This window comes from Bombina bombina, chromosome 2, assembly GCF_027579735.1.
Source record: "Bombina bombina isolate aBomBom1 chromosome 2, aBomBom1.pri, whole genome shotgun sequence".
Classification (NCBI taxonomy): Eukaryota; Metazoa; Chordata; class Amphibia; order Anura; family Bombinatoridae; genus Bombina; species Bombina bombina.
The window spans coordinates 680,444,493-680,469,511 of NC_069500.1; the positions used below are offsets into that span (position 1 = coordinate 680,444,493).

Below are 25,019 nucleotides of genomic sequence, written 5' to 3' on the forward strand. Positions count from 1 at the left end.
CTAAGTCTTGGCAGATTGCCCCCTATCTCAGTGCTTTTGATAGACATGTAGTGTAGCCAATCAGTGCAGATTCTTAAATAACTCCACGGGAGTGAGCACAATGTTATCTATATGACACTCACGAACTAGTACTGTCTAACTGTGAAAAACTTTCAAAATGCTCTGAGCTAGGATGAGGTTTTCCACAGTTTAGAAATCAGTTTGAGCCTTCCTAGGTTTAGCTTTCAAAAATACCATAAAGGGAACAAAGCAAATTTGATGATAAAAGTAAATTGGAAGGTTGCTTAAAATTGCATGCCCGATCTGAATCATGAAAGTTTAACTTTGACTAGACTGTCCCTTTAAGTAGGCTCAAACTGATTTCTAAACCGTTGAAAACTGCCTCTTGGCTCAGAGCATTTTGAAAGTTTTTCACAGTTAGACAGTACTAGTTCATGTATGTCATATAGATAAACATTGTGCTCACTCCAGTGGAGTTATTAAGGAGTCTGCAATGATTGGCTAAACTGCATGTCTGTCAAAAGCACTGAAAAAATGGGTCAGTCTGCAGAGGCTTAGATACAAGCTAATCATAGAGGTAACAAGTATATTAATATAACTGTGTTGGTTATGCAAAACTGGAGAATGGGTAATAAAGGGATTATCTATCTTTTTAAACAATAAAAAACAGAATTTATGTTTACCTGATAAATTACTTTCTCCAACGGTGTGTCCGGTCCACGGCGTCATCCTTACTTGTGGGATATTCTCTTCCCCAACAGGAAATGGCAAAGAGCCCAGCAAAGCTGGTCACATGATCCCTCCTAGGCTCCGCCTTCCCCAGTCATTCGACCGACGTAAAGGAGGAATATTTGCATAGGAGAAATCATATGATACCGTGGTGACTGTAGTTAGAGAAATTAAATCATCAGACCTGATTAAAAAAACCAGGGCGGGCCGTGGACCGGACACACCGTTGGAGAAAGTAATTTATCAGGTAAACATAAATTCTGTTTTCTCCAACATAGGTGTGTCCGGTCCACGGCGTCATCCTTACTTGTGGGAACCAATACCAAAGATTTAGGACACGGATGATGGGAGGGAGCAAATCAGGTCACCTAGATGGAAGGCACCACGGTTTGCAAAACCTTTCTCCCAAAAATAGCCTCAGAAGAAGCAAAAGTATCAAATTTGTAAAATTTGGTAAAAGTGTGCAGTGAAGACCAAGTCGCTGCCTTACATATCTGATCAACAGAAGCCTCGTTCTTGAAGGCCCATGTGGAAGCCACAGCCCTAGTGGAATGAGCTGTGATTCTTTCAGGAGGCTGCCGTCCGGCAGTCTCATAAGCCAATCTGATGATGCTTTTAAGCCAAAAAGAGAGAGAGGTAGCAGTTGCTTTTTGACCTCTCCTTTTACCAGAATAAACAACAAACAAGGAAGATGTTTGTCTGAAATCCTTTGTAGCTTCTAAATAGAATTTTAGAGCACGAACTACATCCAAATTGTGCAACAAACGTTCCTTCTTTGAAACTGGATTCGGACACAAAGAAGGCACAACTATCTCCTGGTTAATATTTTTGTTAGAAACAACTTTCGGAAGAAAACCAGGTTTAGTACGCAAAACCACCTTATCTGCATGGAACACCAGATAAGGAGGAGAACACTGCAGAGCAGATAACTCTGAAACTCTTCTAGCAGAAGAAATTGCAACCAAAAACAAAACTTTCCAAGATAATAACTTAATATCTACGGAATGTAAGGGTTCAAACGGAACCCCTTGAAGAACTGAAAGAACTAAATTGAGACTCCAAGGAGGAGTCAAAGGTTTGTAAACAGGCTTGATTCTAACCAGAGCCTGAACAAAAGCCTGAACATCTGGCACAGCCGCCAGCTTCTTGTGAAGTAAAACAGATAAAGCAGAAATCTGTCCCTTCAAAGAACTTGCAGATAATCCTTTCTCCAAACCCTCTTGTAGAAAGGATAGAATCTTAGGAATTTTTACCCTGTTCCATGGGAATCCTTTCGATTCGCACCAACAGATATATTTCTTCCATACTTTATGGTAAATTTTTCTAGTTACAGGCTTTCTAGCCTGAATAAGAGTATCAATGACAGAATCTGAGAACCCACGCTTTGATAAAATCAAGCGTTCAATCTCCAAGCAGTCAGTTGGAGTGATGCCAGATTCGGATGTTCGAACGGACCTTGAACAAGAAGGTCCCGTCTCAAAGGTAGCTTCCATGGTGGAGCCGATGACATATTCACCAGGTCTGCATACCAAGTTCTGCGTGGCCACGCAGGAGCTATCAAGATCACCGAAGCCCTCTCTTGATTGATCCTGGCTACCAGCCTGGGAATGAGAGGAAACGGTGGGAACACATAAGCTAGGTTGAAGGTCCAGGGCGCTACTAGTGCATCTACTAGAGTCGCCTTGGGATCCCTGGATCTGGACCCGTAGCAAGGAACCTTGAAGTTCTGACGAGACGCCATCAGATCCATGTCTGGAATGCCCCATAATCGAGTTATTTGGGCAAAGATTTCCGGATGGAGTTCCCACTCCCCCGGATGAAATGTCTGACGACTCAGAAAATCCGCTTCCCAATTTTCCACTCCTGGGATGTGGATTGCAGACAAGTGGCAGGAGTGAAGCTCCGCCCATTGAATTACTTTGGTCACTTCTTCCATCGCCAGGGAACTCCTTGTTCCCCCCTGATGGTTGATATATGCAACAGTCGTCATGTTGTCTGATTGAAACCTTATGAATTTGGCCTTTGCTAGTTGAGGCCAAGCCTTGAGAGCATTGAATATCGCTCTCAGTTCCAGAATGTTTATCGGGAGAAGAGATTCTTCCCGAGACCATAGACCCTGAGCCTTCAGGTGTTTCCAGACCGCGCCCCAGCCCACCAGGCTGGCGTCGGTCGTGACAATGACCCACTCTGGTCTTCTGAAGGTCATCCCTTGGGACAGGTTGTCCAGGGTCAGCCACCAACGGAGTGAATCTCTGGTCCTCTGATCTACTTGGATCGTCGGGGACAAATCTGTATAATCCCCATTCCACTGTCTGAGCATGCACAGTTGTAATGGTCTTAGATGAATTCGCGCAAAAGGAACTATGTCCATTGCCGCAACCATCAAACCTATTACTTCCATGCACTGCGCTATGGAAGGAAGAAGAACAGAATGAAGTACTTGACAAGAGCTTAGAAGTTTTGATTTTCTGGCTTCTGTCAGAAAAATCTTCATTTCCAAGGAGTCTATTATTGTTCCCAAGAAGGGAACTCTTGTTGACGGGAATAGAGAACTTTTTTCTACGTTCACTTTCCACCCGTGAGATCTGAGAAAGGCTAGGACAATGTCCGTATGAGCCTTTGCTTGTGGTAGAGACGACGCTTGAATCAGTATGTCGTCCAAGTAGGGTACTACTGCAATGCCCCTTGGCCTTAGCACCGCTAGAAGGGACCCTAGTACCTTTGTGAAAATTCTTGGAGCAGTGGCTAGTCCGAAGGGAAGTGCCACAAACTGGTAATGCTTGTCCAGAAAGGCGAATCTTAGGAACCGATGATGTTCCTTGTGGATAGGAATATGTAGATACGCATCCTTTAAATCCACCGTGGTCATGAATTGACCTTCCTGGATGGTAGGAAGAATTGTCCGAATGGTTTCCATCTTGAACGATGGGACCTTGAGAAATTTGTTTAGGATCTTGAGATCCAAAATTGGCCTGAATGTTCCCTCTTTTTTGGGAACTATGAACAGATTGGAGTAAAACCCCATCCCTTGTTCTCCTAATGGAACAGGATGAATCACTCCCATTTTTAACAGGTCTTCTACACAATGTAAGAATGCCTGTCTTTTTATTTGGTCTGAAGACAATTGAGACCTGTGGAACCTTCCCCTTGGGGGTAGTTCCTTGAATTCCAGGAGATAACCTTGAGAAACTATTTCTAGCGCCCAAGGATCCTGAACATCTCTTGCCCAAGCCTGAGCGAAGAGAGAGAGTCTGCCCCCCACCAGATCCGGTCCCGGATCGGGGGCCAGCATCTCATGCTGTCTTGGTAGCGGTAGCGGGCTTCTTGGCCTGCTTACCTTTGTTCCAGCCTTGCATCGGTCTCCAGGCTGGCTTGGTTTGAGAAGAATTACCCTCTTGCTTAGAGGATGTAGAATTTGAGGCTGGTCCGTTTCTGCGAAAGGGACGAAAATTTGTTTTATTTTTAGCCTTAAAAGACCTATCCTGAGGAAGGGCGTGGCCCTTTCCCCCAGTGATGTCTGAAATAATCTCTTTCAAGTCAGGGCCAAACAGCGTTTTCCCCTTGAAAGGGATGTTAAGCAATCTGTTCTTGGAGGACACATCCGCTGACCAAGACTTCAGCCAAAGCGCTCTGCGCGCCACAATAGCAAAACCTGAATTTTTCGCCGCTAATCTAGCTAATTGCAAAGTGGCGTCTAAGGTAAAAGAGTTAGCCAACTTAAGTACTTGAACTCTGTCCATAACCACCTCATAAGAGGATGCTTGATTGAGCGACTTTTCTAGTTCCTCGAACCAGAAACACGCTGCTGTAGTGACAGGAACAATGCATGAAATTGGTTGTAGAAGGTAACCTTGCTGAACAAACATCTTTTTAAGCAAACCCTCTAATTTTTTATCCATAGGATCTTTGAAAGCACAACTATCTTCTATAGGGATAGTGGTGCGTTTGTTTAGAGTAGAAACCGCCCCCTCGACCTTGGGGACTGTCTGCCATAAGTCCTTCCTGGGGTCGACCATAGGAAATAATTTCTTAAAAATAGGGGGAGGGACAAAAGGTATGCCGGGCCTTTCCCATTCTTTATTTACAATGTCCGCCACCCGCTTGGGTATAGGAAAAGCTTCGGGGGGCACCGGGACCTCTAGGAACCTGTCCATCTTACATAATTTCTCTGGAATGACCAAATTGTCACAATCATCCAGAGTAGATAACACCTCCTTAAGCAGAGCGCGGAGATGTTCCAATTTAAATTTAAATGTAATAACGTCAGGTTCAGCTTGTTGAGAAATTTTTCCTGAATCTGAAATTTCTCCCTCAGACAAAACCTCCCTAGCCCCTTCAGACTGGTGTAAGGACATGTCAGAACCATTATCATCAGCGTCCTCATGCTCTTCAGTATCTAAAACAGAGCAGTCGCGCTTTCGCTGATAAGTGGGCATTTTGGCTAAAATGTTTTTAATAGAATTATCCATAACAGCCGTTAATTGTTGCATAGTAAGGAGGATTGGCGCACTAGATTCACTAGGGACCTCCTGAGTGGGCAAGACTGGTGTAGACATAGAAGGAGATGATGCAGTACCATGCTTACTCCCCTCACTTAAGGAATCATTTTGGGCAACATTATTATCAGTGGCATCATTGTCCCTACTTTGTTTGTCACATTCATCACATATATTTAAATGGAGAGGAACCTTGGCTTCCGAACATACAGAACATTGTCTATCTGATAGTTCAGACATGTTAATAGGCATAAACTTGATAACAAAGCACAAAAAACGTTTTAAAATAAAACCGTTACTGTCTCTTTAAATTTTAAACTGAACACACTTTTTTACTGAATATACGCAAAAGTATGAAGGAAATGTTCAAAATTCACCAAAATTTCACCACAGTGTCATAAAGCCTTAAAAGTATTGCACACCAAATTTGAAAGCTTTAACTCTTAAAATAATGGAACCGGAGCCGTTTTTACATTTAACCCCTATACAGTCCCTGGTATCTGTTTTGCTGAGACCCAACCAAGCCCAAAGGGGAATACGATACCAAATGACGCCTTCAATAAGCTTTTTCAGTGGATCTGAGCTCCTTACACATGCATCTGCATGCCTTGCTTCTCAAAAACAACTGCGCATTAGTGGCGCGAAAATGAGGCTCTGCCTATGACTAGAAAAGGCCCCCAGTGAAAAAGGTGTCCAATACAGTGCCTGCCGTTTTTTTTAATAAAATTCCCAAGATTAAAATAACTCTCCAAAGTTATAAACCATTAAATATGCTTATAAAGTAATCGTTTTGGCCCAGAAAAATGTCTACCAGTCTTTAAAGCCCTTGTGAAGCCCTTTTATTCTTATATTGAAAATTAAGAAAATGGCTTACCGGATCCCATAGGGAAAATGACAGCTTCCAGCATTACCAAGTCTTGTTAGAAATGTGTCATACCTCAAGCAGCCAAAGTCTGCTCACTGTTTCCCCCAACTGAAGTTAATTCCTCTCAACAGTCCTGTGTGGAAACAGCCATCGATTTTAGTAACGGTTGCTAAAATCATTTTCCTCTTACAAACAGAAAACATAATTTATGCTTACCTGATAAATTCCTTTCTTCTGTAGTGTGATCAGTCCACGGGTCATCATTACTTGTGGGATATTAACTGCTCCCCTACAGGAAGTGCAAGAGGATTCACCCAGCAGAGTTGCTATATAGCTCCTCCCCTCTACGTCACCTCCAGTCATTCGACCAAGGACCAACGAGAAAGGAGAAGCCAAGGGTGTAGTGGTGACTGGAGTATAATTTAAAAAATATTTACCTGCCTTAAAAAACAGGGCGGGCCGTGGACTGATCACACTACAGAAGAAAGGAATTTATCAGGTAAGCATAAATTATGTTTTCTTCTGTTAAGTGTGATCAGTCCACGGGTCATCATTACTTGTGGGATACCAATACCAAAGCAAAAGTACACGGATGACGGGAGGGATAGGCAGGCTCTTTATACAGAAGGAACCACTGCCTGAAGAACCTTTCTCCCAAAAATAGCCTCCGAGGAAGCAAAAGTGTCAAATTTGTAAAATTTGGAAAAAGTATGAAGCGAAGACCAAGTTGCAGCCTTGCAAATCTGTTCAACAGAGGCCTCATTCTTAAAGGCCCAAGTGGAAGCCACAGCTCTAGTGGAATGAGCTGTAATTCTTTCAGGAGGCTGCTGTCCAGCAGTCTCATAAGCTAAACGAATTATGCTACGAAGCCAAAAAGAGAGAGAGGTAGCAGAAGCTTTTTGACCTCTCCTCTGACCAGAGTAAACGACAAACAGGGAAGACGTTTGTCGAAAATCTTTAGTTGCCTGTAAATAAAATTTAAGGGCACGAACTACATCCAGATTGTGCAAAAGACGTTCCTTCCTCGAAGAAGGATTTGGGCACAAGGATGGAACAACAATCACCTGATTGATATTCCTGTTAGTGACTACCTTAGGTAAGAACCCAGGTTTAGTACGCAGAACTACCTTATCCGAGTGAAAAATCAAATAAGGAGAATCACAATGTAAGGCTGATAACTCAGAGACTCTTCGAGCCGAGGAAATAGCCATTAAAAATAGAACTTTCCAAGATAACAACTTTATATCAATGGAATGAAGGGGTTCAAACGGAACACCCTGTAAAACGTTAAGAACAAGGTTTAAACTCCATGGTGGAGCCACAGCTTTAAACACAGGTTTAATCCTGGCCAAAGCCTGACAAAAAGCCTGAACGTCTGGAACTTCTGACAGACGCTTGTGTAACAGAATGGACAGAGCTGAGATCTGTCCCTTTAAGGAACTAGCGGATAACCCCTTTTCTAAACCTTCTTGTAGAAAAGACAATATCCTAGGAATCCTAACCTTACTCCAAGAGTAACCTTTGGATTCGCACCAATATAGGTATTTACGCCATATTTTATGGTAAATCTTTCTGGTAACAGGCTTCCTAGCCTGTATTAAGGTATCAATAACTGACTCAGAAAAACCACGCTTTGATAAGATCAAGCGTTCAATTTCCAAGCAGTCAGCTTCAGAGAAGTTAGATTTTGATGTTTGAAAGGACCCTGAAACAGAAGGTCCTGTTTCAGAGGTAACGACCAAGGTGGACAGAATGACATGTCCACCAGATCTGCATACCAAGTCCTGCGTGGCCATGCAGGCGCTATTAGAATCACTGATGCTTTCTCCTGTTTGATTCTGGCAATCAATCGAGGAAGCATCGGGAAAGGTGGAAACACATAAGCCATCCTGAAGGTCCATGGTGCTGTCAAGGCATCTATCAGGACCGCTCCCGGATCCCTGGATCTGGACCCGTAGCGCGGAAGCTTGGCGTTCTGTCGAGACGCCATGAGATCTATCTCTGGTTTGCCCCAACGTCGAAGTATTTGGGCAAAGACCTCTGGATGAAGTTCCCACTCCCCCGGATGAAAAGTCTGACGACTTAAGAAATCCGCCTCCCAGTTCTCCACTCCCGGGATGTGGATTGCAGACAGGTGGCAAGAGTGAGACTCTGCCCAGCGAATTATCTTCGATACTTCCATCATTGCTAGGGAGCTTCTTGTCCCTCCCTGATGGTTGATATAAGCTACAGTCGTGATGTTGTCCGACTGGAACCTGATGAACCCCCGAGTTGTTAACTGGGGCCCAGCCAGAAGAGCATTGAGGACTGCTCTCAATTCCAGAATGTTTATTGGAAGAAGACTCTCCTCCTGATTCCATAGTCCCTGAGCCTTCAGAGAATTCCAGACAGCGCCCCAACCTAGTAGGCTGGCGTCTGTTGTTACAATTGACCAGTCTGGCCTGCTGAATGGCATTCCCCTGGACAGATGTGGCCGATAAAGCCACCATAGAAGAGAATTTCTGGTCTCTTGATTCAGATTTAGAGTGTTGAATGGAATGAAGGACACGGCATGCATTTTGAAGTTTTGTTAACCTGTCCTCTGTCAGGTAAATCTTCATTTCTACAGAATCTATCAGAGTCCCCAGGAAGGGAACTCTTGTGAGTGGAAAGAGAGAACTTTTCTCTTCGTTCACTTTCCATCCATGCGACCTTAGAAATGCCAGTACTATCTCTGTATGAGATTTGGCAGTTTGAAAGCTTGAAGCTTGTATCAGTATGTCGTCTAAGTACGGAGCTACTGAAATTCCTCGCGGTCTTAGTACCGCCAGAAGAGTGCCCAGAACCTTTGTGAAGATTCTTGGAGCCGTAGCCAGTCCGAATGGAAGAGCTACAAACTGGTAATGCCTGTCTAAAAAGGCAAACCTTAGATACCGGTAATGACTTCTATGAATCGGTATGTGAAGGTAAGCATCCTTTAAATCCACTGTGGTCATGTACTGACCCTCTTGGATCATGGGCAAAATTGTTCGAATAGTTTCCATCTTGAACGATGGAACTCTTAGGAATTTGTTTAGGATCTTTAAATCCAAGATTGGCCTGAAGGTTCCCTCTTTTTTGGGAACTACAAACAGATTTGAGTAAAACCCTTGTCCTTGTTCCAACCGCGGAACTGGATGGATCACTCCCATTAATAAAAGATCTTGTACGCAGCGTAGAAACGCTTCCTTCTTTGTTAGGTTTGTTGACAACCTTGACAGATGAAATCTCCCTCTTGGGGGAGAGGATTTGAAGTCCAGAAGGTATCCCTGAGATATGATCTCTAACGCCCAGGGATCCTGAACATCTCTTGCCCAAGCCTGGGCGAAGAGGGAAAGTCTGCCCCCCACTAGATCCGGTCCCGGATCGGGGGCCCTCAATTCATGCTGTCTTAGGGGCAGCAGCAGGTTTTCTGGCCTGTTTGCCCCTGTTCCAGGACTGGTTAGGTTTCCAGCCTTGTCTGTAGCGAGCAACAGCTCCTTCCTGTTTTGGTGCAGAGGAAGTTGATGCTGCTCCTGCTTTGAAATTACGAAAGGAACGAAAATTGGACTGTCTAGCCTTGGCTTTGGCCTTGTCCTGAGGCAGGGCATGACCTTTACCTCCTGTAATGTCAGCAATAATCTCTTTCAAGCCGGGCCCGAATAAGGTCTGCCCTTTGAAAGGAATATTAAGCAATTTAGATTTAGACGTAACATCAGCTGACCAGGATTTCAGCCACAGAGCTCTGCGTGCCTGAATGGCGAATCCTGAATTTTTAGCCGCAAGTTTAGTTAAATGTACTACGGCATCTGAAATAAATGAATTAGCTAACTTAAGGAATTTAAGTTTGTGTGTGATGTCATCTAGTGTGGATGATTGAAGTGTCTCTTCCAGAGACTCAAACCAAAATGCTGCTGCAGCCGTGACAGGCGCAATACATGCAAGAGGTTGCAATATAAATCCTTGTTGAACAAACATTTTCTTAAGGTAACCCTCTAATTTTTTATCCATTGGATCTGAAAAAGCACAGCTATCCTCCACTGGGATAGTGGTACGCTTAGCTAAAGTAGAAACTGCTCCCTCCACCTTAGGGACCATTTGCCATAAATCCCGTGTGGCGGCGTCTATTGGAAACATTTTTCTAAATATAGGAGGGGATGAGAAAGGCACACCGGGTCTATCCCACTCCTTAGTAACAATGTCAGTAAGTCTCTTAGGTATAGGAAAAACGTCAGTACTCGTCGGTACCGCAAAATATTTATCCAACCTACACATTTTTTCTGGGATTGCAACTGTGTTACAATCATTCAGAGCCGCTAATACCTCCCCTAGTAACACACGGAGGTTCTCAAGCTTAAATTTAAAATTTGAAATGTCTGAGTCCAGTTTATTTGGATCAGAACCGTCACCCACAGAATGAAGCTCTCCGTCTTCACGTTCTGCAAACTGTGACGCAGTATCAGACATGGCCCTTGCATTATCAGCGCACTCTGTTCTCACCCCAGAGTGATCACGTTTACCTCTTAGTTCTGGTAGTTTAGCCAAAACTTCAGTCATAACAGTAGCCATATCTTGTAATGTGATTTGTAATGGCCGCCCAGATGTACTCGGCGCTACAATATCACGCACCTCCTGAGCGGGAGATGCAGGTACTGACACGTGAGGCGAGTTAGTCGGCATAACTCTCCCCTCGTTGTTTGGTGAAATATGTTCAATTTGTACAGATTGACTGTTTTTTAAAATAGCATCAATACATTTAGTACATAAATTTCTATTGGGCTCCACTTTGGCATTAACACATATAGCACAGAGATATTCCTCTGAATCAGACATGTTTAACACACTAGCAAATAAACAGCAACTTGGAAATACTTTACAAAGTAATTTACAAATAATATGAAAACGAACTGTGCCTTTAAGAAGCACAGAAAAATATTATAACAGTTAAAATAATTAAGTTATAGCATCAATCTTTGTCAGAATATACAGTTTTAGCAAAGGATTGTTCCCCTCAGCAAATGATAACTAACCCAGGCAGCAGAAAAAAAAATACACAAATAAACGTTTTTTTTTTTGTTTTTTTTTATCACAGTCAATACAATCAGCACAGCTCTGCTGTAATGATTACTTCCCTCAAAAAAGGCTTTGGAGATCCCTGAACTCTGTAGAGATGAACCGGATCATGCAGGAAGAAAATAAATCTCTGACTGAGTTTTTTCTGATGCATAGTGAAAGCACCAAAATGGCCCCTCCCCCACACACATAACAGTGAGAGGGATCAGTGAACTGCTCTAATTTAAATCAAAACTATTGCCAAGTGGAAAAATAGTGCCCAAAACATTTTTTCACCCAGTACCTCAGAGAAAAAAACGTTTTTACATGCCAGCAAAAAAACGTTTTACCTCAATAATTAATTGTCATTTAAAACCTATTGCAAGTCCCTGCAAATTAGGTTAAGTCTATGTATACAGTCTAAAAACCAGAGAAGTATAAAATATACATACATGACAGCCTGATATCAGCTACATCTACTGCATTCAAGGCTGGGTTTACATTATAACGGTATGGCAGGATTTTCTCATCAATTCCATGTCAGAAAATAATAAGCTGCTACATACCTCTTTGCAGATTAATCTGCCTGCTGTCCCCTGATCTGAAGTTTGCCTCTCCTCAGATGGCCGAGAAACAGCAATATGATCTTAACTACTCCGGCTAAAATCATAGAAAAAAACTCAGGTAGATTCTTCTTCAAATTCTACCAGAGAAGGAATAACACACTCCGGTGCTATTATAAAACAACAAACTTTTGATTGAAGATATAAAAACTAAATATATCACCATAGTCCTCTCACACATCCTATCTAGTCGTTGGGTGCAAGAGAATGACTGGAGGTGACGTAGAGGGGAGGAGCTATATAGCAACTCTGCTGGGTGAATCCTCTTGCACTTCCTGTAGGGGAGCAGTTAATATCCCACAAGTAATGATGACCCGTGGACTGATCACACTTAACAGAAGAAATCTTCATCTCTTTTCTGTTTCAGAGTAAATAGTACATACCAGCACTATTTCAAAATAACAAACTCTTGATAGAAGAATAAAAACTACATTTAAACACCAAAAAACTCTGAGCCATCTCCGTGGAGATGTTGCCTGTGCAACGGCAAAGAGAATGACTGGGGAAGGCGGAGCCTAGGAGGGATCATGTGACCAGCTTTGCTGGGCTCTTTGCCATTTCCTGTTGGGGAAGAGAATATCCCACAAGTAAGGATGACGCCGTGGACCGGACACACCTATGTTGGAGAAATTCTGGTTTAGACTGTCCCTTTAACAGATTTAAATTGAAATAGGTGGTAAATATCTCATCATTTTTTTTCCAGAATCCCAACACTTTTTAATCTTAAAGGGACACTAAACCCAGAATAAAAGTAATCTTCAATTTCAATATCTATATATTTTAATTATTTTTGTAATTAGCATTGTGTTTCAAATTTTTACCTTTTCTTAGCAATCCAGTTTCGAAAATAGAATGATTTCCAAACCCACCGACGGCGATTCTTTACTATAATCCAGTCCTGAACGATAACCCAGGTTATGAAAATGGCTGCGTTTTAAGGCTTTGCGCATGCGCGATATTCCGACCACGTCATTCTTGACGTCATTAGAAGCAAACCAGCACGCCCGCTGTATCGATATCAGACAGAGCTGATGAATACGCTGAATAGAGCAGGTAAGTGCGGATCGCTGAGAGAACCTCCCTAACAATAACGAGCATTAACTCTATATTTATGTAAAAAAGGAAAAACGTATGAATGAAACACATATTGATTTTTATTTAACTATATGCTCAATACGCTGAAGAGACCAGGTAATAGCTGAGCACTGCGAGAATCTCCCTAACAATAACGAGCATGAATTATAAATTTATGAATGAAACACATATAAATTTAATTTAAATATATATATATAATCTATCTTACTTTTTATAAAACATAGCACTTTGTGGAAATTATGATTACTCTGATATTACAAAAAGCGCATGCGTAATTCCAATACCACTGAATGGGTAAGTGTGGTATCATGGATCGGATATGCGCATGCGCAAGATAACGGATCGCAATGCCCATGCGCCTGGTGAGAAAATCGTCACTTAATGATATGTACAAAATCGGAATATGATTGGAAAAAGAGTTTGGTTGTGCCCGGCCCATATTAGAGGGTTGGCTGTAAAAACGTCATCTTAGAAAAATAAAATTTAATTTTATAGTGTTCTGAAAGATTGTTGTACTGTAAAATTAGGTAAGTGATGAACTATACACGTTAGTGATTTGAAATTGATGGTCAGGTTGTGGACAAAAAAGTAAAGTTTTGGAATCCTTTAAATTTGACGGATAATATAATGTTGAGCCAGAAGGTTCATAGAGGTTGGTTAACTTATCCTGATTTGAGATTAAGATCTGATGTATTATAACACTGGCAGTATTAACCTTCTGACTCCTCCTGTAAATTAAGCACTCTTATAATATCATACTGGACTCATTATTATGACAGATAAGACGTCAATTTGAATTATTGTGGTAAAGTTATGCAGACTAACTCTGAGTGGGTTGAACTGAGAAATATAGACATTCATAATGGTTTCATTTTACTCTGCAGTTCTATAACAATATGTGCCAGACAAGTCTTAGATCCATATTGCCCCAAGAGAAGAGAAATTAATAGGGCATACTGGGCATAACTGAAAACACTTAAAGGACATCTGATCAGTACACAGTTAAGAGACTATCATGCTGAGGGTGTATGAGTAAAATAGGAATTAGAAAATGTATCTTGTATTTGGCGCACTTATGCAAATTGTTATTTTCCAAAATGACATGGGTCAATTTGATATTGGGGAGACAATACAAGAACAATGATAAGGAGGCAAGGTTTACTCAAAGAAAAAATTAATTTTGAATATGGCTGAAGATTAAAGGTGGGAAAATTAGAAGTATTTTGCGAAAGAACTATTATTCGGAAAGTATAATAGATATGAGTAATAACGTTAGCAAAAAGGGGAAAGATCTAATACAGTTAACTCTTTGGAAATAATATTAGCCAGTAACAATATAACAATAAATAACACTTAACACATATATAAAATATACAATATATAATATATATCCAAATACAGACATTGATATTTAAGCTTAAAGGGACAGTATACGATGCATTATACATTAGCAGTCCATATATATACAGTATATATATATATATATATATATATATTATTTTAATATTATACATAGCTTTAACTAATTCTAATATGGTATACAAAGCTTATTTTTACCTAAAAACTTCCTTCTTGATCTTCTAATCCTCCCTTCACCCTTACTTGGTGTAATTTATTTTTTCTGTATCCCAGAGTGGGTGGTTATGTTATGTTGATAGCATATGCCCATTCCTCTCTCGGTTCAACATGCGCTCACACAGAACATTCAATTTGCGATCACGCATGTGCTATAATGATCTGCTGTTTACAGAATTAGTTGACTGCATTTATAACTGCTTCTGAAAAAAGAAAAATATATAACCCCCTTGACAATAACGAGCGAGGGCATTATCAACACTTATTAAAACATAAAACAGACAGATTGCTCGTTAATCTCGCTTGAGGAGTCAACTAAAGAGCTGTGCCATGTGATAAGTAAAGTGCTATGTTTCACACATAAGGCTAGACTACTAGTGAAGTGTAAATTTGTGCTCCTGCGAGGGTTTTATCTGTGCTCAACTTTTACCATCACGTGCCCAGTTGCATATGTATTACAGGTCGCAAGCAAAACTTTTGAGCTCTTACGGTTGCATCCTTGCACAGAAAAAAAGACCCAGGATCATAACTTTGTTAACTTACATTATTTAAAATGTATACAGTCATTTTACATCTACAATTTCAGAGGCACCAGCTGCTACTGAGCATGTGGAAGAGTTTACAGTCTATAAGTATATGAGTCTGTGATTCGCTGATGGCTGTCACATGATGGAGGTAGCAGGGCAATGGATAGAATATTTGAAATTTGTCTGAAAAAAATACTGTTCACCTCAAATTCACAGTTATATTGCATTGTCTCTTATATTATGCATTTATTGAATATGCTGTTCGACTCTATTTAATGGCCCTTTAACTCACAGGAAATTCCATGGACCTCAGAAATAACATACATTTTGACTTACCAGATGATTTCCTTCCCTTCAATACAGGGAGAGTCCACAGCTGCATTCATTACTTGTGGGAAATACAGAACCTGGCCACCAGGAGGAGGCAAAGACACCACAGCCAAAGGCTTAAATACCTCCCCCACTTCCCTCACCCCCCAGTCATTCTGCTGAGGGAACAAGGAAACAGTAGGAGAAATATCAGGGTGAAAAAGGTGCCAGAAGAAGACAAAAACATAATTTATGCTTACCTGATAAATTTATTTCTCTTGTAGTGTATCCATTCCACGGATCATCCATTACTTATGGGATATTCTCCTTCCCAACAGGAAGTTGCAAGAGGATCACCCACAGCAGAGCTGCTATATAGCTCCTCCCCTAACTGCCATATCCAGTCATTCGACCGAAACAAACAGAGAAATGAGAAACCATAGGGTGCAGTGGTGACGGTAGTTTAATTAAATTTTAGACCTGCCTTAAAATGACAGGGCGGGCCGTGGACTGGATACACTACAAGAGAAATAAATTTATCAGGTAAGCATAAATTATGTTTTCTCTTGTTAAGTGTATCCAGTCCACGGATCATCCATTACTTATGGGATACCAATACCAAAGCTAAAGTACACTGATGATGGGAGGGACAAGGCAGGGATTAAGCGGAAGGAACCACTGCCTGAAGAACCTTTCTCCCAAAAACAGCCTCCGAAGAAGCAAAAGTATCAAATTTGTAAAATGTTGAAAAAGTGTGAAGCGAAGACCAAGTCGCGGCCTTGCAAATCTGTTCAACAGAGGCCTCATTTTTAAAGGCCCAGGTGGAAGCCACAGATCTAGTAGAATGAGCTGTAATTTGGGGGCGGAGCTAGCCTGCTTCAGAAATGGACGCAAGCTGAAAGAGCTCCGGTGTGAGGCCGGTTTTATTACACTTTTAATGGCTTAGGAACATCTATCTATAAGTGTCTATTAGCTACAGAACACCCGCTGACATCAATGATCGAGTAATAGAAGTTTTAAACTCCAGCCAGCACCGTAGAAGATCAGCACTTCTAACACAGCGCGGCCGACCACGCGGCCCGACACAAACACCCGGAGGCCACTACACTCTCAAACCACAGGCCTGCCCGGCTGACTAACCATCATCTCACCCCACCGGAATACAGGAGACTGTGATCAGACACTAAGGCGATACGTGACCGCAAAATCCAACGGCTCCAGACACCGCAGTGAGTAAATCAGAGCTTCTACTTAAAGCCATACATACAGAGCCGCTACATAAAGGAGTATGAAACCCTGTGACAATATATACAGATGAATCTGTTACACACCATATTTTAGCGCAAACTAAGACACTGTGAATACCTCAATGATATTGGGCAGTTATCACCGCCATAACTAGGCCACGTGGATACCTAGATAACAGTTGCAAAGACCCTCTTCGTCTCAATCCTCTCCATTTTTACCAGGAGTGATTTATCCCCTCACAGCGGGCAGCAACCTAGCTCACTACCCGGCATTAGCCTGACTCTGATAGTTCCATCTAAACCTTGTTTAACATTGCTTTCTCATGGCTACTAGGAAAGGGCCCAGAACTGAAAAAACATTAAAGGGAACTGGGGCAGTTACACCTAAAGTTCACTCTTTCTTTAAGGCCATGGATAACCCCACTGCACATACTCCCTCTTCTCCTTCACAATCTCCCCCTGCACAGGCAGAGACAGACATAACATTGGAAGAAGACAATATTCTCACTAAGGCAGATATACTATCTCTCCCCTCTAAAGAAGATTTCTCCAACTTCATAACACAAGTGAGCTCAATGATTAAATCAAGCCTCACTGAGGTTAAAAAAGAAATTAGCGAAATAGGCAATAGAATTGCAAATCTGGAAGAAAGCCTAGAAAGCACAGACAGGCTACTTGACCAACAAATACAACATTCAACCTGCAACTCCAATATTATTCAGCAACTACAAGACCAGGTTGAGGACCTGGATAATAGAGGCAGACGCCACAATATCAGGATATGGGGAGTCCCTGAATCTATTAAAGCTGCAGACCTGCTGCCCTTTCTCCAGAAACTGTTTAATGAGCTCATGGGAAACAAAAATCAAGAGGTCAGGGGAAAGGAATACCTGCTAGACCGTTTTCATCGTGCCTTAAGACCCCTGCCCAAAGACCCCGCACCCCCGCGGGACATTATACTGAAATTCACTAATTATAAAGACAAAGAGGATATCCTATCTGCAGCAAGACAACAAGCACCTATTACTTTTGAAGGACATGCTTTACAATTTTTTGCAGACCTGAGTCAAATGACTTTAACAAAGAGGAGGGAGGCTAAACCCCTGACACTGCTTTTGAGAGAACAAAAAATACCATACCGTTGGGGCTTCCCTTTCTGTCTCAGAGTAGTAAAGGACAATGTTTCTGCTATCTACAGAAGCCCCGAAGACCTGGAATCATTCTGCTCCCAACTGGGCATTCGGCCCCCTACTCTTCCCTCCATATCCGACATGCCTCCCCCACTTAAAGATCAGCGAACACGACGACAAGACTGGACTCAGGTCTCACGCCACAAACGAAACAGAACACAGCCCAAAGACCCATCCTCAAACCCGGATTGATCCCCTTGAAAAACATTTAACTAACGCAAAGAATGTACGGTTATGCTTTCTGCTTTTCATTAGCCATACTGTACATGCCTAGAATAAACAACTGGTTCCTAGCCATCTAGACTCACAGCAGTAACATTAGTCTCCCAGTTTTACTGTCCCCCTACTTAGTCCCTACATATGGTTATTAAGGTCTGTTGATTATCTCAGCCGTCAAAAGTGAGATTAACCTCCCATATGGCCTGTTACAATTGCTGCCCATATTTCTAGATGACCTACCAGAATTCACGTTCCTATAAAATAATGTGATTAGATAACCGGCCTGCTACCAAACGTAGTAGCAGCCACTTTTTCCCCCCCACTCTATCTATGAGTACTCCTGTTAGAATACTCATGCACTGTTTGTTTAATTTTTGGTGTTTTCATATTGATGTTCAGTCTATAACTGGATTATTAATTATTGTGTTTTCTTCTTTTAGACTTCTATCTGTCCTTTGTTTCCCCCTTTTCTTCCCTACTCTTACCCTGTCCATTTGGTCTCCATGGGGCGGTACGCTTCGAGAGGAATTGCGGCTTCAGGTAAGAACTACCCTTCCTATTCCCCTTAGTGAACACGTTAGCACCCACCTGCATACACTTAGGTTACACATCTTAAACTGCCGATTACCCAGAACATCATGGCGCCTCCATTAGTCTCAATAGTTACACAGAACGTTAAAGGGCTCAACTCTCCCACCAAGCGCTCCGTAGCACTGGCGTGGTTCAAAAAGATAAAAGCAGACATAGTCTTTGTCCAGGAGACCCACTTCCCTAAGGACTCCCCCCCTCTATTCTCTAACAAAGACTACCCTGTGGGATACTTTTCCCATAATACTAGGAAAACAGGAGGGGTGGGGATTCTGTTCCACAGACACTTACCATTCCAACTACTAGAAACTGTCTCTGACCCGGGAGGTAGGTGGATAATAGTGACTGGCTTACTATTTAACAGGCCGTTAACACTGACTAACATTTATGTTCCTAACACAAAACAGACCAAATTCCTGAAAACACTCAAACGTCATATACTCTCTCACCTGAAGGGACCTCTTGTTCTGGCAGGAGACTTTAACTTAGCATTTGACCCCACCTTGGACTGTTCGACGGGACACAGCAGTGTTCCCCCTAAAACACTCACTGACACAGTGTCCCTCATTCAAACCCTGACTTTACTTGACACATGGAGACTGAAACACCCTTCCCAACGCACCTACACCTTCTACTCAAACCCACACAGAAACTACTCCCGCATAGATTATGTTTTAGCTGATCAATCCATATACGGTCAAATTCAGAATGCAGAAATTACCCCAACTAGTTGGTCGGATCACGCTATGGTATCAATAACCCTTGAATGGTCAGAAACCCCCCTATCCCCCTTTGTTTGGAGGTTAGACGAAGCGTTGCTAAAAAATAAAATACTCTCCAAACACATAGCAGATACCGTTGAGGAGTACTTTAGAATTAATAACACGAATGACATCTCCCCCCACTCACTTTGGGAAGCACATAAATCGGTCCTGCGCGGAGAACTGATCAAACATAAAGCTTTACAGACAAAACACTTCAGAACACAAATTTTGACTATCCTGCATTCCATACGCACTCTAGAGAAACAACACCAAGAAGCACCCGCCGACCTCTCCCTTTCCGACCTCCTGAGGCAACACAGAAATGACTTAAATAGATTACTCTACAAGGAAGCCCAAACTAGGGCGATATATCTCAAAAAGACATCCCTGGCTAGGTCTAATAAGATAGGCCCCTCTCTTGCTAGAGTCCTTAGGGAGCGTAGGCTAAGCACGCATATTCATAAGATAGTGAATACGGCGGGGCACAGTTTAGTAAGTAGCCCCTCAATAGTTGAGGAGTTTAAAAACTTCTATAGCAGTCTCTATAACCTACAGACCCCCCCAGCAACTGCAACGCCCTCAGCCACAGAACAGTACATACAAGATGCCTCTCTTCCCAGCATCCCTAAAGAACTATCAGAACTTCTAGACAGCCCCATTACACCTCAGGAAGTAACATCAGCCATAAATTCCCTCCCCTTACATAAAAGCCCAGGTCCAGACGGGTTCTCAAATGCCTACTATAAACATTATAAAAACCTGCTCATCCCCCATTTAACAACCCTATTTCAGTCCATAGATAAGGGAACAACATGGTCAGAGGGCTCCCTTGAGGCATACATATCAGTTATCCCTAAGCCGGACAAAGACACCACTCAGGTGGGCAACTATAGACCAATATCTTTACTTAATACAGATATTAAGCTTTACTCAAAAATATTAGCGACCAGAATGAATAAAATCTTGCCACAGGTTATTCACACCGACCAATCTGGCTTTATCCCAAAAAGAGAGGCAAGGGACAACACCACAAGGGTCTTACACCTAATTGAACAGTCCGGCCGGTCAAAAATACCCACCATCCTGATTTCAACCGATGCTGAGAAAGCATTTGACCGGCTGGATTGGGCCTTCTTGAGGCTTTGCCTGACTACTATTGGGATAGGACCCATGATGCTTCGGAGGATCTTTAGCCTCTACTCCTGCCCGACCGCCAAGGTCAGAGCAAATAATACACTCTCTGACAGCTTTAGAATTCAAAATGGCACGAGACAGGGGTGTCCCCTGTCTCCCCTACTGTTCGCCATTTCCATTGAGGTACTAGCGGCCCACATTCGGAGAAACCCACATATCACTGGCCCACAGTTAGGTCCCAACACGTATAAGCTCACTCTTTATGCTGACGATGTTCTCACCTTCTTAACACATCCACATAAGTCCCTGCCACACTTATTGACAGAATTTAAGAGATTTAGTGCCCACTCTAACTTCTCCATCAATGCTAGAAAATCTGAAATCCTTAATATTAACCTACCAAAAGAAAGCTTTGAGAACCTCAAAACCCTATGCTCATACACCTTACTTCAGGATAAACTCAAATACCTTGGAATTTATTTGGCCCCCTCTGTTAACAAATTGTTTAAATTCAATTATATACCACTATTATACAAACTCAGGAAAGATTTTGACTCCTGGCAGGAGAAACCCCTGTCTTGGTGGGGAAGGATCCAGGCAGTTAAAATGACCACCTTGCCCCAAATCCTGTATCTACTTCAGGCTGCACCAATCCAACTGCCATTGCATTACCTGACCAAACTACAATCCATGATAAATTCTTTTATCTGGGGAAAGGTAAAACCCCGTATTAGTAAAAAGATCTTGATGAAACCCCTACGCAAGGGAGGCTTGGGGGTACCACTAATATCACATTACTATAAAGCTGTAGTTCTGCAAAAAATCCTAGAGTGGCATGATGTCACACATACAAAAGCATGGTCCTCTATAGATTCCTTCCTGTTGCGCTCACCCACTTTAGGGCCATTGTGTTGGATTAAACAAGCATGTAGACCCACACTATCCAGAACCTCCCCCCTCTACGCTCACTACTTCCGTACATGGGATAACATCAGACTTAAGACTAAAGGCCTCTCGACATACATCTCACCAATGACACCAATTCCGATAAATGCGGAATTCCACGGGGGGCTTATCCTGAACGAAGCGTACTCCCCTGATACAGGCCCAACTATACCGTTCACTTACCTGACCGAGGGAGGAAAATTGAAACTCAGATCGCAGCTTGTAGAACTAGTCGGTGGAACTTTTTCCCGATGGCTAAAATATGCTCAAATTACACACTTACTAGGCTCATCACCCCACAAACAGGACTTACTGAGGGATCTGACGAAATTTGAAAGACTCTGTCTAGAGGGAGTGACGCCCAGAGGTTCACTGTCTATCACTAAAAGACTGTTAGATGACACCCTTACCCTACCCACATCCTCATATATCACTAGCTGGCAAACTGATTTAGGAATCTCTATACCCAAAGAGCAATGGGATAACATATGTTATAACTCCGCCAAGTCCTCCTCCTCCCCCAGAATTTTGGAGCTTAACCACAAAGTCCTGTTTAGATGGTACCTTACCCCTGACAGGCTTAAGCGAATATATCCTCATTCTAATGCCACATGCTGGAGAGGTTGCGGATCTCCGGGCACAATGGCCCATATCTGGTGGCACTGCCCGAAACTACTCCCATTTTGGGAAGACATTACTCACAATTTGAAAACTATCATGGGAGAACAATTTGAACTGCCCCCAACCACAGCCCTTCTAAACTACAAACCACAGAAAATATGTAAAATAAAATGGAAACTCCTACAATATAGCTTAAATGGAGCCAAATTACTTATTGCGCGCAGGTGGAAATCTGCCCAGATCCCAACTCGACAGGAATGGCTGCATAGCACATCAGAACTACTAGAAATTGAAGAATACGCGTACTTTAAGAATGGTGGTCTTGACTTTTACCATAACATACAATTTTACTGGCAGACCCTCCTGCGCGCATAGATAGTTTAACAGACTCTACAGCCTTGGGGTGGGCCGCCCCGTCTGGATCAACTCTCCACTTTATCAAATTATTTAGCCTTCCCTTTCTTCTATTCCTCTTCGCCCTTTCCCCTTTCTATGTTCCCATCTCTCCTCTTGTTCCTCTTTCTTTTCTCTTTTTCTTTTTCCTTATTGTCTTAGCCCGTATAGGCACATGTTTCTGAAATGTTATGGTTTTCATGCAATTTATGTTTGTGAGGATTGCACCTTGTCTGCGAGGATACCGGATGGAGAAGTAAACGTTATATCGAACTACTGAAAAGTCAGGTAATGAGTGATATGTACCATCACTAACTTAAAAGATCAACCCCCTCTCAACACCGTGCCTGCTAATATTACCTGACCCTTGGGGAGCTTCCCTGATTACTAGTTTCATCAAAGACTCTCTCTCAATGGACAATGCCCCCCCCCCAACCGTCTGTGTAATACAGTTCACTAATACGATTTATCTGAGTATCTATACGTACAACTTTATGGTTATTTTCACTGTAAGTGTAATCTTTTCTTACTCAATAAAATGTTTAAAAAAAAAAAAAAAAGAATGAGCTGTAATTTTTTCAGGGGGCTGCTGTCCAGCAGTCTCATAGGCTAGGCGTATAATACTCCGAAGCCAAAAGGAAAGAGAGGTTGCCGAAGCTTTTTGACCTCTCCTCTGTCCAGAATAAACGACAAACAGGGAAGATGTTTGACGAAAATCTTTAGTAGCTTGTAAGTAAAACTTCAAGGCACGGACTACGTCCAGATTAAGTAAAAGACGTTCCTTCTTTGAAGAAGGATTAGGACACAATGATGTAACAACAATCTCTTGATTGATATTCTTGTTAGAAACCACCTTAGGTAAAAACCCAGGTTTGGTACGCAGAACTACCTTATCTGCATGAAAAATCAGATAAGGAGAATCACATTGTAAGGCAGATAGCTCAGAGACTCTCCGAGCCGCGGAAATAGCCATCAAAAACAGAACTTTCCAAGATAAAAGCTTAATATCAATGGAATGAAGGAGTTCAAACGGAACTCCTTGAAGAACTTTAAGAACCAAGTTTAAGCTCCATGGGGGAGCAACAGGTTTAAACACAGGCTTAATTCTAACCAAAGCCTGACAAAATGCCTGGACGTCTGGAACTTCTGCCAGACGCTTGTGCAAAAGAATAGACAGAGCAGAAATCTGTCCCTTTAAGGAACTAGCTGATAATCCTTTGTCCAAACCCTCTTGGAGAAAGGATAATATCCTAGGAATCCTAACCTTACTCCATGAGTAATTCTTGGATTCACACCAGTAAAGATATGTACGCCATATCTTGTGATAGATTTTCCTGGTAACAGGCTTTCGTGCCTGTATTAAGGTATCAATGACTGACTCGGAGAAGCCACGCTTTGATAGAATCAAGTGTTCAATCTCCATGCAGTCAGTCTCAGAGAAATTAGATTTGGATGATTGAAAGGACCTTGTATTAGAAGGTCCTGTCTTAGAGGCAGAGTCCATGGTGGAAAGGATGACATGTCCACTAGGTCTGCATACCAGGTCCTGCGTGGCCACGCAGGCGCTATTAGAATCACTGATGCTCTCTCCTGTTTGATTTTGGCAATCAGTCGAGGGAGCAGAGGAAACGGTGGAAACACATAAGCCAGGTTGAAGAACCAAGGCGCTGCTAGAGCATCTATCAGCGTCGCTTCTGGGTCCCTGGACCTGGATCTGTAACAAGGAAGCTTGGCGTTCTGGCGAGACGCCATGAGATCCAACTCTGGTTTGCCCCAACGATGAATCAATTGAGCAAACACCTCCGGATGGAGTTCCCACTCCCCCGGGTGAAAAGTCTGACGACTTAGAAAATCCGACTCCCAGTTCTCCACGCCTGGGATATGGATTGCTGACAGGTGGCAAGAGTGAGTCTCTGCCCAGCGAATTATTTTTTAGACTTCTAACATCGCTAGGGAACTCCTGGTTCCCCCTTGATGGTTGATGTAAGCCACAGTCGTGATATTGTCCGACTGAAATCTGATGAACCTCAGTGTTGCTAACTGAGGCCAAGCCAGAAGAGCATTGACTATTGCTCTTAACTCCAGAATATTTATCGGAAGGAGTTTCTCCTCCTGAGTCCACGATCCCTGTGCCTTCAGGGAGTTCCAGACTGCACGCCAACCTAGAAGGCTGGCATCTGTTGTTACAATTGTCCAATCTGGCCTGCGAAAGGTCATACCCTCGGACAGGTGGACCCGAGACAACCACCAAAGAAGAGAATCTCTGGTCTCTTGATCCAGATTTAGCAGAGGGGACAAATCTGTGTAATCCCCATTCCACTGACTTAGCATGCATAATTGCAGCGGTCTGAGATGTAGGCGCGCAAATGGCACTATGTCCATTGCCGCTACCATTAAGTCGATCACCTCCATACACTGAGCCACCGAAGGGCGCGGAATGGAATGAAGAATACGGCAAGCATTTAGAAGCTTTGATAACCTGGACTCCGTCAGGTAAATTTTCATCTCTACAGAATCTATAAGAGTCCCTAAGAAGGAGACTCTTGTGAGTGGGGATAGAGAACTCTTTTCCTCGTTCACTTTCCACCCGTGCGATCTCAGAAATGCCAGAACTATCTCTGTATGAGACTTGGCAATTTGAAAGCTTGAC

General features: G+C 42.5%; 1 protein-coding gene across 2 annotated transcripts in view; it reads right to left on the bottom strand.

The window, feature by feature from the left end:
* Window positions 1-25,019, bottom strand: part of SLC24A2 (solute carrier family 24 member 2) — a 656,915-nt gene that overhangs the window by 362,186 nt on the left and 269,710 nt on the right. Inside the window, exon 4 of one of the 2 annotated variants that reach the window (XM_053702654.1) lies at window positions 8,968-8,980. The exons of the other annotated variant lie outside the window; for it this stretch is intronic. Coding sequence (XP_053558629.1) covers window positions 8,968-8,980 — 13 coding nt within the window. The remainder of the gene's footprint in view (window positions 1-8,967; window positions 8,981-25,019) is intronic. 2 annotated transcript variants of the gene reach the window in all.